This window comes from Hypanus sabinus, chromosome 16 (assembly GCF_030144855.1).
Source record: "Hypanus sabinus isolate sHypSab1 chromosome 16, sHypSab1.hap1, whole genome shotgun sequence".
Classification (NCBI taxonomy): Eukaryota; Metazoa; Chordata; class Chondrichthyes; order Myliobatiformes; family Dasyatidae; genus Hypanus; species Hypanus sabinus.
The window spans coordinates 38,645,970-38,659,673 of NC_082721.1; the positions used below are offsets into that span (position 1 = coordinate 38,645,970).

Here is a 13,704-nt window from a genome sequence, read left to right on the forward strand (position 1 = left end):
AAATATCCTTGCAAGTCGGTTTGCTAGAGCTGTTGGGGAAGGTTTAAACTAATCTGGCCGGGAGATGGGAACAGGAGTGATAGGGCTAAGGACAGGGCAGTTGGTTTACAAGCAGATGCAACATGTAGTGAAACTGTGAAGAAGGAAAGCTAGATGATGGGGCAAAATTGCTATCAGTGGGATGTGTTGAATATTAACATGGGGGCAAAATTGGAAAGAGTGATGAACACAGAACTGAAGATGTTATATTTGAATGCATGAAGTATACAGAATAAGGTAGATGATCTTCAGCACAATTAGAGATTGGCAGGTATGACATTGAAGGCATCACTGAGTCATGGCTGAAAGATAATATTTGGGAACATCCAAGGATACACATTGCATTGGAAGGACAGGCAAGTAGGTGGAGGAGGTGGGGTGGCTTTTTTGTAAAAGTGAAATCAAATCCCTAGAAAGAAGTGACATAGGACCTGAAGATGTGGTATCCTTGTGGGTAGAGTTAAATAATGGCAAGAGTTAAAAGACCCTGAAGGAGTTGCATACAGGCCACCAAACAGTAGCCAGGATGTGTGATACAAATTACAATGGGAGATAGAAAAGGCATGTAAAATGGACAACAACACACACAAATGCTGGTAGAACACAGCAGTCTAGGCAGCATCTATAGGGAAAAGCGATGTCGACGTTTCGGGCCGAGACCCTTCGTCAGGACTAACCGAAAGGAAAGATAGAAAAAGATTTGAAAGTAGAGGGGGGAGGGGGAAATGCAAAATGATAGTAGACTGGAGGGGGTGGGATGAAGCGAAGAGCTGGAAAGGTGATTGGCGAAAGTGATACAGAGCTGGAGAAGGGAAAGGATCATGGGACGGGAGGCCTAGGGAGAAAGAAAGGGGGAAGGGAGCACCAGAGGGAGATGGAGAACAGGCAAACAACTAAATATGTCAGGGATGGGGTAAGAAGGGGAGGAGGGGCAAAAACAGAAGTTAGAGAAGTCAATGTTCATGCCATCAGGTTAGAGGCTACCCAGCCGGTATATAAGGTGTTGTTCCTCCAACCTGAGTGTGGCTTCATCTTGACAGTAGAGGAAATAATGATGTGGGTTATCAATAAGCAGGTAGATTGGGAAAATCAGGTTGGTGTTGGGATCCCAAGAGAGGGAATTTATAGAATGCCTATGATATGACTTTTTTAGAGCAGCTTGTGGTTAAGCCCACTAGGGGGAAGGCAATTGTAGATTTGGTGTTGTGTAATGAACCAGATCTGATTAGGGAGCTTAAGGTAGTGGCAAAAGCAGTGAATTCACTCTGCAATTTGAGAGGAAGAAGATAAAGTCAGATATATCAGTATTACAGTGCAGTAAGGGATGAAAGAAGGGCTGGCCAAAGTTGATTGGAAGGGGACACAAGCAGGTTTGATGGCAGAACAGCAAAGGCCTGAATTTCTGGGGGTAATTTGGAAGGCGTAGGGGTAGGTACACCCCAAAGATGAAGAATTATTCTAAAAACAGGATGACACAACCATGACTGACAAGGGAAGTCAAAGACAGTACCAAAAGGAAAAGAGAGGGCATGTCATATAGTGAAAATTAGTGGGAAGTTAGAGGATTGGGATGCTTTTAAAAACTAACATAGGGCAACAAAAAAAGCCATAAGGAGAGAAAAGGTGAAATATGATGGTAAGCTAGCCAATAATCTAAAAGAGAAGACTAACAGCTTTTTTCTTAAATACATAAATAATAAATCAGACCACTGGAAAATGACTATGGAGAGGTATTAATGGGGGATAAAGAAATGGTGGATAAACTAAGAAAGTACTTGTGTCAGTTTTCATTGTGAAAGAAACACTAGCAGTATGCCAAAAATTTGAGTGTGCTGGGGCAGAAGTGAGTAGTTGCTATTACAATGGAGAAGGTGATTGGGAAGCTGAAAGATCTGAAAGTAGACAAGGCACCTGGACCAGACAGACTGAACCCAAGTATTCTGAAAGAGGTGGCTGAAGAGATTGTGGAGGAATTAGCTATGATCCTTCAAGAATTACTAGATTTTAGAATGGTTTTGGACTGACCAGAACATTGCAAATGCCACTCCACTCTCCAGGGAGGGAGGAAGGCAGCAGAAAGGAAATTATAGGCCAGTTAGCCTGGTATCAGTGGTTGGGAAGATGTTGCAGTCCATTATTAAAGATGAGGTTTCAGGACACTTGCAGGCACATGATAAAATAGTCCAATGTCAGCATAGCTTCCTTCAGGGGAAACCTTGCCTGACAAATCTGTTGGCATTCTTTAAAGAAATAACAGGAAACAACAGACAAAGGAGAGCCAGTGGTTGTTGTTAACTTGGGTTTTCAGAAGGCCTTTGGGAAGATGCCACACAAGGCAGTTAACAAGATAAGAAGCCTTTGTATTAAGGGACAGATACTAGTATGGATAAAAGATTGGCTAAATGGTAGGAGGCAATGAGTGGGAATAAAAGGGCCTTTTCTAGTTGGCTGCCAGTGGCTCATGGTGTTCCAAAGGGGTCAGTGTTGGGACTATTTCTGTCCATGCTATATGTCAATGATTTAAGTGACAGGATCGATAGCTTTGTGGTCATTTGCAAATGATAAAAAGATAGGTGGAGGGTCCGATAGTGTTAAGGAAACAGGGAGCCTGCAGAAAGACTTAGGAGATTGGGAAAATGGGCAAAGAAGTAACAGATGGAATATAGTGTGGGGAAATGTATGGTTATGCATTCACAGGTGCAAAGGGACTTGGGAGTTCTTGTGCAGGATTTCCTAAAGGTTAACTTGCAGGTTGAATTGGTGGTAAGGAAGGCAAATGCAATGTTATGCATTCATTCTAAGAGGACTAGAACACAAGAGCAAGGATGTAATGCTAAGGCTTTATAAGGCATTGGTCAGACCGCACTTGGGGTATTGTAAGCTGATTTGGACCTTTATCCAAGATGTGCTGGCAAAGGAGAAGGTCCAGAGGAGTTTCATGAGAATGATTCCAGGAATGAAAGGTTTAACAAATGATGAGCGTTTGATGACTCTGAGCCTGTACTCACTAGAGTTTAGAAGAACGGGGGAGGGGGAGGAAGGGGTGGATCTCATTGAAATCTATCGAATATTGAAAGGTCTTGATAGAGTGGTTGTGGGGATGTTTCCTGTAGTGGGTGAGTCCAGGAGCAAAGGACAGTCTCAGAAAAGAGGGCAGTCAATTTAGAACAGAGATGAGGAAAATTTCTTTAGCCAAAGAGTAGTGAATCTACGGAAGTCATTGCCACAGATGGCTATGGGGGCCAAGTCATTAAGTATATTTGAAGTGGAGGTTGATAGATTCTTGATTAGTTGGTGCATCAAAGGTTCCACTGAGAAGGCATGAGAATGAGATTGAGAGGGATCATAAATCAGCCATGATGAAATGGCAGTGCAGACTCGATGGGCCAAATGTGTTTTCACTTCAACACTTTCAACTATTTCCTGCCTGCTTTATCTATTCTTTTCAGGATGGGGATTTTGCATAGCACATTACAGCTGCCACAACTGCTCTTAAAGCAGAGATTAATCAGAAATTATAGTTCTCAGCAGCTGGCTTTCATTCTCTTCCCTAATTATTGCCGACCCTCTTGTTCCTGCCCCTTATTTCCTCAAATTTTCTGTTACCTCTCTTCTGCATCACTGCACCTGAATTTCTAAAACCTCAGATTGATGAAATCAGATGCCTTATCTGCCACTTTCTCCATGAACCATACTAATATAAGACATTGGAACAGCTTCTAAAGAAGGAAGTAGTTAAGATTTATTTTTTCTTTCTGTCAACTGGAGTCAAATTTTTACAATGCTTTTTAAAGTTAAAGCAGTTAACTGAAGAACTTTCCTACAGACGCTGATCTCAAATATCCTCGCCTGTATCTAACTGACTGTTACTAGAGTGTGCTGGGAAAACAAACAGGCACGATGCACATACTCAGACGGCACAAGACAAATTCAGGTTACATCACCCTTGGTTAAAAATAAGAAATCCAAATTCAGGCTTTTGGGAGAGGCTTTCATGATAACAGTGAACATTTTAAAAATATGGAAAGTATCAGCCATGCATTGAAAATGCAAAGACAGAAGAATAAATGAGAGTAAAATGTATTGTAAAAAAGATCACTAAATACTAAGACTGACAAATCCAACACTGAACAGATCTACTAAAACATTTCCTCCAGCTGTAATAGCCACTCATACATTTTAAATCAAGTACATGGCTAAAGTATTAGATTTAATAATACAGCAGAACTATTTCAATTATATCAGTTCTATTTACATATTTATTACATTTACAGATCATAGAAGCAGATGATTATACTTATAAATATTATGACTTATAATTACAGAGAATCTTTTGCAGTCTGTCACAAACAATTCTTATTACAACCACTTTGCATGTTTACTTTGTAAACTTACACCATAATAATTTCAGGTCAAATTGTTATCTAGACTACTTTGTCCTGTAGGTAGAAACTCCCTGAGATGCAGTTTACCCATTTATTCAAAAATGTTAGAGCTTGCTTCAGAACTACATTACCAAAAATCTTACAATTTCCATGACAAGTGACAAAACCGAGTACAGGTGAAATTATATTTTATTTGGAAGTATGTAGAACACTTGCAGCTTGAACTCTGGTATTGTGGATTACCAATATTAATCTGTGAGTGCTTGAGGGCGGGAATGGTGATGGGGTCGAGGTTGGTGGGGACTTTGTAGGTCCCAGGTTCCAAATTAGGACAGGTCAGAAAGATTTTTTTAATCAACCAGATTTTCAATCAACACTTTATGTACAGTCTCCACAACAGCAACTCAAGAACTATTTACTCTGATATAGGTCCGTTAGTTATTTAAGGAAATAGGCAAAGAGAGATAAAGCACTGTTGTGAATAGATGAACAATTCTAACGGTGCTGGAACTTCTATAACATGAAGTACTTTGTCAGTCTTATTTGTACCCAAGTTTTGTAGAAACCAGCAATTCCAGTGAATGACAACAAAAAAGTCAAATTATTCTCTGTTACTGAAGTTTCACCCCTAACAATATGGAAAAAGGAATAATCCAGTACCTCAGTGAAAAACTATAAATGAAGAATTGTTCATCTCCACTCTTGGCTTATATCAACTGTGTTTCCTAATTGCTGTGGCTTCCTTCACTGTCACTGTCTGAGTATGTGCCCAGCAGGCTCAGGGATGAATTGCTGGCTGCTGATGCCTGCTGTGCATGCACACACTGAGCTGATAGCGCTTCTGTTGCTGGCAATGTCACAGAATTCTGCTCGGCAGCACCTAAACAAAACAAAACATGAGACAAAGACAGGGTAAAATACTTTCCTGGGCTACTCAACATCTATTGATTTTTTACTTCACTAAACTGTGAATGTTTTTGAATCTTTCCCAAGATTGGCATTCTCAACAATTTTTCACAATGCTTGTGATAAATCCTACACAAATAGCTGAACATACTACCTAAACTGCATTTAGCACAATATGGACAGCACTGTTAAAGATGTTGCTCTTCAAGTAAAGCATTAAAATGAGATGCCAACAGGATCATATGAACCTTATACTGATCCCTTTAAACTGGCCAGTCAGTGGAATATTGCTATAACAAAGTACCACCTTTAACTAATAAGGGCTACTCAAAATAGTAAGGCGTGAGTGCTTGATAGCAGAGTCAGAATTTGAGAGGGAGGAAAGGTTCCAGGTTCTAAGACAAGGTAGAAAGGTTTTTAAAATCAAACATGGTAGGAGTTTCAAGTATGGTAACACCAGCAACTCAGGAACCATTTACACTGATACAGGTCAGCTGGCTCTTTAAGTAAATGGGCTGAGAGATAATGCGGTGTTGTGATCAGATTCATGTCAAACATTTTAATACTCCCTGGAATATGGTAAATATAAAATAAAATACAAGGTCCTCCTTGCATGGGATAAAAATTTTCCTTATTGCTGGGGTTGATCCAGGAGTTTGTGTCTTGCTTTCTTGTGGAATCAGAATATTTTACTATAAAGTCTTGTATTACAGCCTAATTGAGCTTTCGTTCCTTCATTCATACGTTTGCTTTCTAGACTAGTGTACTCCTTCATTGCTCTGAAGGGGGCGTCATTGCAGCAGTAGAGGAGGCCATGGACTGACATGTCTGGCCACACTCAGGTTGGAGCAGTAACACCTTATATTCCATCTGAGTAACTTCCACCCTAATGGCATGATCATCAATTTCTCGAACTTTCTCGAACGTCCCCCCCTTCACCATTCCCTTTTCCCCCTCTCACCTTATCTCCCCATCACCCCCTTCTAGTGCTCCACCCCCTTCCCTTTCTTCCATGGTCTCCTAATAGATTGCCAATCGACTTCCCAGCTCTTTATTTCACCCTTCCCCCTCTCCTGGTTTCACCTATCACCAGCCCGAAACATCAACTGATTACTCTTTTCCACAAATGCTGCCTGGCCTGCTGAGTTCCTCCAGCATTTTGTGTGTGTTGCTTAGATTTCCAGCATCTGCAGATTTTCTAGTGTTTGATGAAGGGTCAACCTGAAATATGAACTCTGTTGCTACCTGACCTGTCCAGTACTTCCAGCATTTTCCAGTTTATAAAAGATGGGTGTTTCATATAACACATCTCACAAAATTTTAAAAAAAACATTACAGACAAGTACTTTTAGTGTCTCTTATTAAACAGTGCCTTGGGATTGAGGATGATTTGCTTCCACTCCAGTTCTGAGGAATGGAAAATGCTTGAATGTGAATACTTTTAAGATAGAATGATCATTGCACAACAGTTATCACACAGGCTTGTCAGCATTAGGTCTTAATCCACTGCTGGAAAGCAAAACTAATTTGAATACAAATAAGGTCCCACAAATGTTGATATAGTACAGGAGAGGAAGCCATACGGGAAGTACAGTCAGGAAAATTTCACCGTTTTTCTTCAATTAGGACCAGATCTTGAGAGGGCCAACAAGAGAGTATAACCATCCAAACAAAACATGGTACTCTCCAAAATCTTGGGCTCAAATCTCTGGCATCTACTTGAACCCACAACATTCTAACTCTGTGTAACAACATTACCAGAAAAGGATTCCTAGTTAACCAAATTTCAAAGATCCAAAGATTGGCAGGTTTGCAATTCATAGAAGATCAGGCACACTTTGGGACTTTTATTAGCTATACTCAGTGACGACCCCACGGTGCCTGGAGAAATAAAATGATAATTCCTTTGCTTTTAATAAAGCAGACTCAATTGAAATGAAAAGAAATAAACAGAACTGATTCCCTTTATTTTGGACACAACACTCACCAGTGCTTGTTGGGCAACCATTGCGTTTATTGACTCCCTTCTGCAGATTTTTTGAATCTGCTTTTGGGCATTGTGCTTTCTTCACGACCAGCTGAGAGAACTGAAGCTTTCCAGTGAGCTTTCCCACACTCCTCTCCCAACTCTCCTGCTTCAGTTTCTTACTTTGATGATCCGGATTCTGTAGGAAGAGAAGTAGTTAATAAAATTGTAAAAGAAGGTCTCATTTCATTTTTCAATCTTTTTTATTGATTTTTAAATAAAGAATATACAAATACAAATCGAAAGAGGAGTTTAACAAGTAGATAATATAAAAGACATATAAACATCAATATTAAAGACAAAAAGCATATAATATCAAACTCAAATAGGTAATATATTATGCTGTTATATATACAATGGTCAGAGAAATTACAACACCTCATAGCAATTGTAAAAAAAAAGATTGGAAATTTTATTGATAGAGAAAGAAAAACCCCACTAACTAAACTAAAACAAAAAAGAGAGAAAGGAAAAAAAAGAAAGAAAAAGAAAGATTCGGAAGTCCAAATGAGGATAAACTTAAAAAAGAAAGAGAGAAAAATAAACACATCCTTCCAGTCATCTCCAAATCTTCATGGACAAGGATATTCTCCAAAGAGAATAAAGAAAAATAAATAAATAAAGATAAATTAAATCATGTGAAAATATTGAATAAAGAGTCGCCAGGCTTGTTCAAAATCAAAAGATGTATCAAATGTCCGACTTCTAATTTTCTCCAAGCTTATACATGACATGATGGAGGAGAGCCAATAGCAAACAGTGGGTGAGTTAGATTCTTTCCAGTGTAGCAAAATAGCTCTCCTAGCCAGTAAAGTTGAAAAAACTATCACATGTTGGGCGGAGGCGGACACTTTGCTTGCTTCCTCTGGGAAAATCCCAAAAATTGCTGTAAGTGGATTAGGTTGAACATCCATATCTATAACTTTAGATAATATTCCAAACACATCCCTCCAAAAATTAGTTAAACTTACACATGACCAAAACATATGGGTTAGAGTAGCCACTTCTGCATTACATCTATCACAAATAGGGCATATATTAGGAAAAATATGTGCCAATTTATCTTTGGATATATGGGCCCTATGTACTATCTTAAACTGAATTAGAATATGGTGTGTGCAGATAGATGAATTATTAACTAAATAATAAATTTTACTCCATTGGTTATCTGAGAGTGAATGCTGAAGTTCTACTTCCCAGGAGCGTTGAACCCTATCATTAGGCGATGTGTGAGCATTCATTAACTGCTTATAAATGATAGCTATTAATTGTTTTTGAAAAGGTTTAAACTGAAAAATAACATAAGCCAAATTTGAAGAGCAGATCAAGGGGTAATTTGGTAAAAAATTTCTTAAGAAATTCTTAACCTGTAAATACCTGAAAAAATGTGTATTGAAGATATCATATTTATCCATTAACTGTGAAAAAGACATTAAACAGTCTTGTAAAAACAAATCTAAAAAAGTTTTTATTCCCTTAATTTTCCATGTTAGAAAAGCCTTATCCAAAGTTGATGGTTTAAAAAAGAAATTAGAATAAATATTACTAGAAAGTAAAAAATCATTTAATTCAAAAAATCTACAAAATTGAAACCAAATTTTTAAAATATGTTTAACAATAGGGTTAAGAGCTTGTTTACCTATTCTGGAGAACGAAAACGGAAGAGGAGCTCCTAATAAAGAAGCTAACGAAAACCCCATTACTGAATTTTCCTTCAGCTGTAACCATGAAGGGCAATCTTGATCGTCTATATAATAAATCCAAAAAAGTAATATAACAAATATTAATTGCCCAATAATAAAATCTAAAATTTGGTAAAGCCAGTCCTCCATCTCTTTTTTGATTTTTGCAATAAAAGTTTATTCACTCCAGAGCTTTTATTATTCCAAACATAAGACAAAATCAAAGCGTCTATTTTATCAAAAAATGTTTTTGGAACAAAAGAGGGAACTGCTTGAAATATATATAAAAATTTTGGTAGAATAACCATTTTTATAGCATTTATTCGACCTTTCAATGACATAGACATAGGTGACCATTTGGAAAGCGCCTGTTGAGTATATTCAACTAAAGAGAAAAATTATACCTATATAGGTCTTTAAAGTTTTTTGTAATTTTGATACCAAAGTTAAGTAAAATGGTTTTTGGCAATATTAAAATGTATTTGATCATAATAATTATTAATAGGAAATAATTCACTTTTATGTAAATTAAGTTTATATCCAGAAAAAGTACCAAATTCCATAAATATAGATAACATATAAGGAATAGATTTCTTAGGATTTGAAATGTAAACTAATAAATCATCTGCGTATAACAAAACTTTATGTAATTTATCTCCTCTCCTAATACCCTGCACAGAATTAGAATCCCTAAGAGCAATAGCAAGTGGTTCTAAAGCCAAATTAAATAATAAAGGGCTAAGGGGACAGCCCTGACGGGTACCTCTATATAATCTAAAGTAAGGAGACTTTTGGTTATTAGTGAGAACCGCAGCTACCGGGGCATGATTAATCAATTTAATCCAGGAGATAAATCCTGGACCAAAATTAAACCTCTTCAAAACCTGAAATAGATAAGGCCTTTCCACCCTATCAATGGCCTTCTCTGCATCCAAAGATACAATACATTCAGATTCTTTGGTTGAGGGGGAATAAATGATATTTAATAATCTTCAAATATTAAAATGTGTGTACCTATTTTTAATAAATCCTGTTTGATCACTTGAGATTACATTAGGCAAGATACTCTCAAGCCTATTTGCTAGAATTTTAGAGAGGATTTTAAAATCTATATTCAGTAAAGAAATAGGTCTATAGGATACACATTCCAGTGGGTCTTTCCCTTTTTTTGGAATCAATGAAATTAGTGCTTCATAAAACATTTTAGGGAGGTTCCCAGAAGATGTAGAATCAGTGAACATTTGATGAAGACGTGGTATAAGCATTTCGTGAAAGGTCTTATAAAATTCTACCGTATAACCATCAGGTCCCGGAGCTTTACCTAGTTGCATAGAGGATATAGCCTTGGCTATCTCCTCATGTTTAATAGGTGCATCTAACATATCAACATCTTGAATCGAAATTTGAGGTATGTTTAACCTTTGCAAAAATCTATTCATAGTGATATTACTATCAGAGAATTCAGATTTATAAAGATTAGAATGAAAGTCCATAAATATCTTTTTAATTTCGTAAGGACCTAAAGTTTCTGTTCTATCTGGTCGGCGAATTTTTAAAATCTGTCTTCTGACCATCCCAGCCTTTAACTGACCTGCTAAAGGTTTAGCAGATTTTTCCCCATGTATATAAAATAAACTTTTAGATTTAAAAATTTGCTGTTCAATGGGAAAGGTCAGAAGTAAATCATACTGTGATTGAAGTTCGACTCCTTCTTTATATAGGTCTTCAGTAGGTTTAACTGAATACACTTTATCTATCTGTTTAATTTTATTAATAAGCACTGGCAATTCCACTTTAGTTTTCTTTCTCAAGGCTGCTGAATATGAGATTATCTGTCCCCTGAGAAAAGATTTCAAGGTGTCCTATATAACCAGATTTGACATTCCTTCAGTTGTATTAAATTCAAAAAATATAGAAATTTGCTCCTTAATAAAATTAACAAAAGCTGGATCCTGTAACAAAACGGGGTTCAATCTCCACTGTGAGATTTTCAAAAATCTATCTGGGAGCTTAAGGGTTAACTTTAAAGGTGCGTGATCTTAAAGCGCAATGGTGTCATACGCACAATCAACAACGGAGTTTAACAGACGTGTATCTAAAAAAAAGTAATCAATTCAGGAATATTTGTGATGGATGTGTGAAAAAAAGGAGAAATCTTTATTATTGGGGTGTTTATATCTCCAAATATTGACAAGACCAGGTTCTAATAAAAAAGAGTTAATACAAGCTGCCGCTTTATTAGGAAGCAATGGATTGGTTGATGTCCTGTCAATCGCCGGATTTAAGCAACAGTTAAAAGTCACCACCCATGATCAGCTTATATTCATTGAGATTCGGTAACTCTGAAAAAAGTTTCTTAAAAAAATCAGAATTATCTACATTAGGTACGTATATACACACACCAGAGCTACCTTTTGCTCACATAATAAACCAGTAACAATTAAATATCTTCCAATCAAATCAGTAGCAGTATTAAGGTGTACAAAAGGGGTTTTGGGACTAAGAAATATAGAAACGCCTTTTGTTTTACTATCCTACAGTGAGTGAAAAAAAGAGGCCCTTTCCAAAAGCGAAAAAATCTATCCCCATCCTGTTTTCGTATATGATTTTCTTGCGCAAAAATAATATCAGCATAAAGTGTTTTTAATTTCTTAAAAATCTTTATATGCTTAATGGGATGATTGACACCGTTCCAATTCCAAGATATTATATTAATTTTATCAACATCCATGTTTAAAATTGAGTTTAATATTATGTAAAAGAAATGTTACGCAAGTACAGATTAAACCAAAAGGCACGGGTACAACCAGGAGTGATGTATTTACGAAAGAGAAATCCATCAAAAGAACTGCCCAATCAAGAAAAAAAACCTACTCTAATAGACCCCTCCCCCTCCCCCCGCCCAATAGATAGAAAGGAAGGAACCAATAGGCTGGTCCCATGCTAACTAATCACCTTTGACCCTGTTCTCCAACTTCCAGCTCCATATATATAAAAAAAGCAAAAATCCCACAGAAAATAGCCATAATAAAAGGCACAAACAGAATTCAACTACTATAATGTTGTGTCTAACATTAATAAAAACATAATCAACAACGGCCATCTTAGAATCAACTAAAGTAGCATAAACACATATTCAAAAGAAAGAATAAATCCGAGCAAATAATGTTACAAAGAATATTCTTTCTCTTGAAAAATAAAAATAAATGAATATATGTATATAACAGACCTAAAACTATAAGTATTGAAACAAATAAAAAAAATAAAAAAGATTAATACACAACAGGTCCTACACGGACCACTAAAGTACAATACTATAAAGGTTCTCTACAAAACAGTTATATATGTATTAATTATTAATAAGTAAAAAAGAATTAAATCGACCACGTCCCATACCAGAGAGTGAAAAGGTATAGCATGTACTTAACTCAAAAGTTCCATAAGCAACTCATACAGCAGATACTTCAAAATTGGCTATTGAATAATCGATGTAACTTTAATATTTTATTCAGTAGGCTTAACTTTAAAGTTTTTAATATACTCCCATCCCTCCTGAGGAGGGTAGATTCTCAATGGTTGAGATTTTTCAGGAAAAATTATCAGCTTTGCTGGAAAGCGAAGGGAGGGATTTAAATCTAATTTATACATTTCATTCAGAACTTCTCGGTATTTCTTTCTTTCAGCAAAGATTTCGGGGGGATAATCTTCAAATATACGAATGTGTGTTGAATTAAAGAGTAATTTCCATTTCTTTCTGGCTTCTCGAAGAATAGCTTCTTTAGTTGTATAATATGCAAAGAAAGTACAACTGCATGAGGATGTAATTTGGCTGAACGCCGAGAGAATGGAATTCTGTGAGCTCTGTTGATTAAGGGGCTAGCTTCGAGGGTCCCACTGAAAAGTGAATACAGCATATCTGAAAAGAATTTTAACAGATCGCCAGCTTCAGTATTTTCAGGCAGTCCCAGAATACGCAGATTCCTCCGATGCCCTCTACTATCTAAATCAACCGTTCTTTTCTTCGTTTTAGATAGTTCCGAGGTAATTTCATTGATTTTCTTTTCCATTGAAGATATCTTCATTCCTTGATCTTTAATAGTTTGCTTGAATAAATCATGCTCACTCTCGATTCGGGTTGTAGTCTGCTGAAGTGTTTGAAGTTGAGAATCCAAGTTTTCCAGCAAGTCTTGAATCGTAGAAATAGCTTTTTCGAGCTTCCCGTTTGAACCGGTCAGCTTATCAATTTTAATATTAAGCAATCCGAATTCCGACTTCATGTCTTGTATTGAAGAAAATATTCCCACCAGTGTAACAGGCTCCTCCGTTTTCTTGGTTTGTTCTGTTTGCTCCATTTCGGGGAAAATCTTGCCGTTTCTTAATTCAATACCAGAACGACTTTCTTCTGCCATTGTGATTAAGTCGTAAAATCCTTCAGCAGAAATAATAAATCCTTTAGTAGAAGTAGTAAGTCATTAGAACTAAAAGGGATCGGTTGGTGGGATATAAAATATATTAAAAGAGAGAGAGCCGCTAGAAACGCGACCTACTCTATATGCTGCAAAGATGGAGAATCTAAAACAAGGTCTGACATGCTTTACAACTTCTTGAAGTCAAACCAAACTAGGACTGTTCATAGCTCTTCATCAGTCCATGAGGGAAATGGTTG

At 36.8% G+C, this 13,704-nt stretch overlaps 1 protein-coding gene across 1 annotated transcript in view; it reads right to left on the bottom strand.

Annotated features, from left to right (window-relative positions):
• Positions 1–3,835: 3,835 nt before the first annotated feature.
• The window catches only part of yju2 (YJU2 splicing factor homolog), a 34,781-nt gene continuing 24,912 nt past the window's right edge, over positions 3,836–13,704 (bottom strand). The window contains exons 7-8 of the mRNA XM_059991614.1: positions 7,318–7,495; positions 3,836–5,304 (exon numbers count right to left, since the gene is read on the bottom strand). Coding sequence (XP_059847597.1) covers positions 5,150–5,304; positions 7,318–7,495 — 333 coding nt within the window. The 3' untranslated portion in view covers positions 3,836–5,149. The remainder of the gene's footprint in view (positions 5,305–7,317; positions 7,496–13,704) is intronic.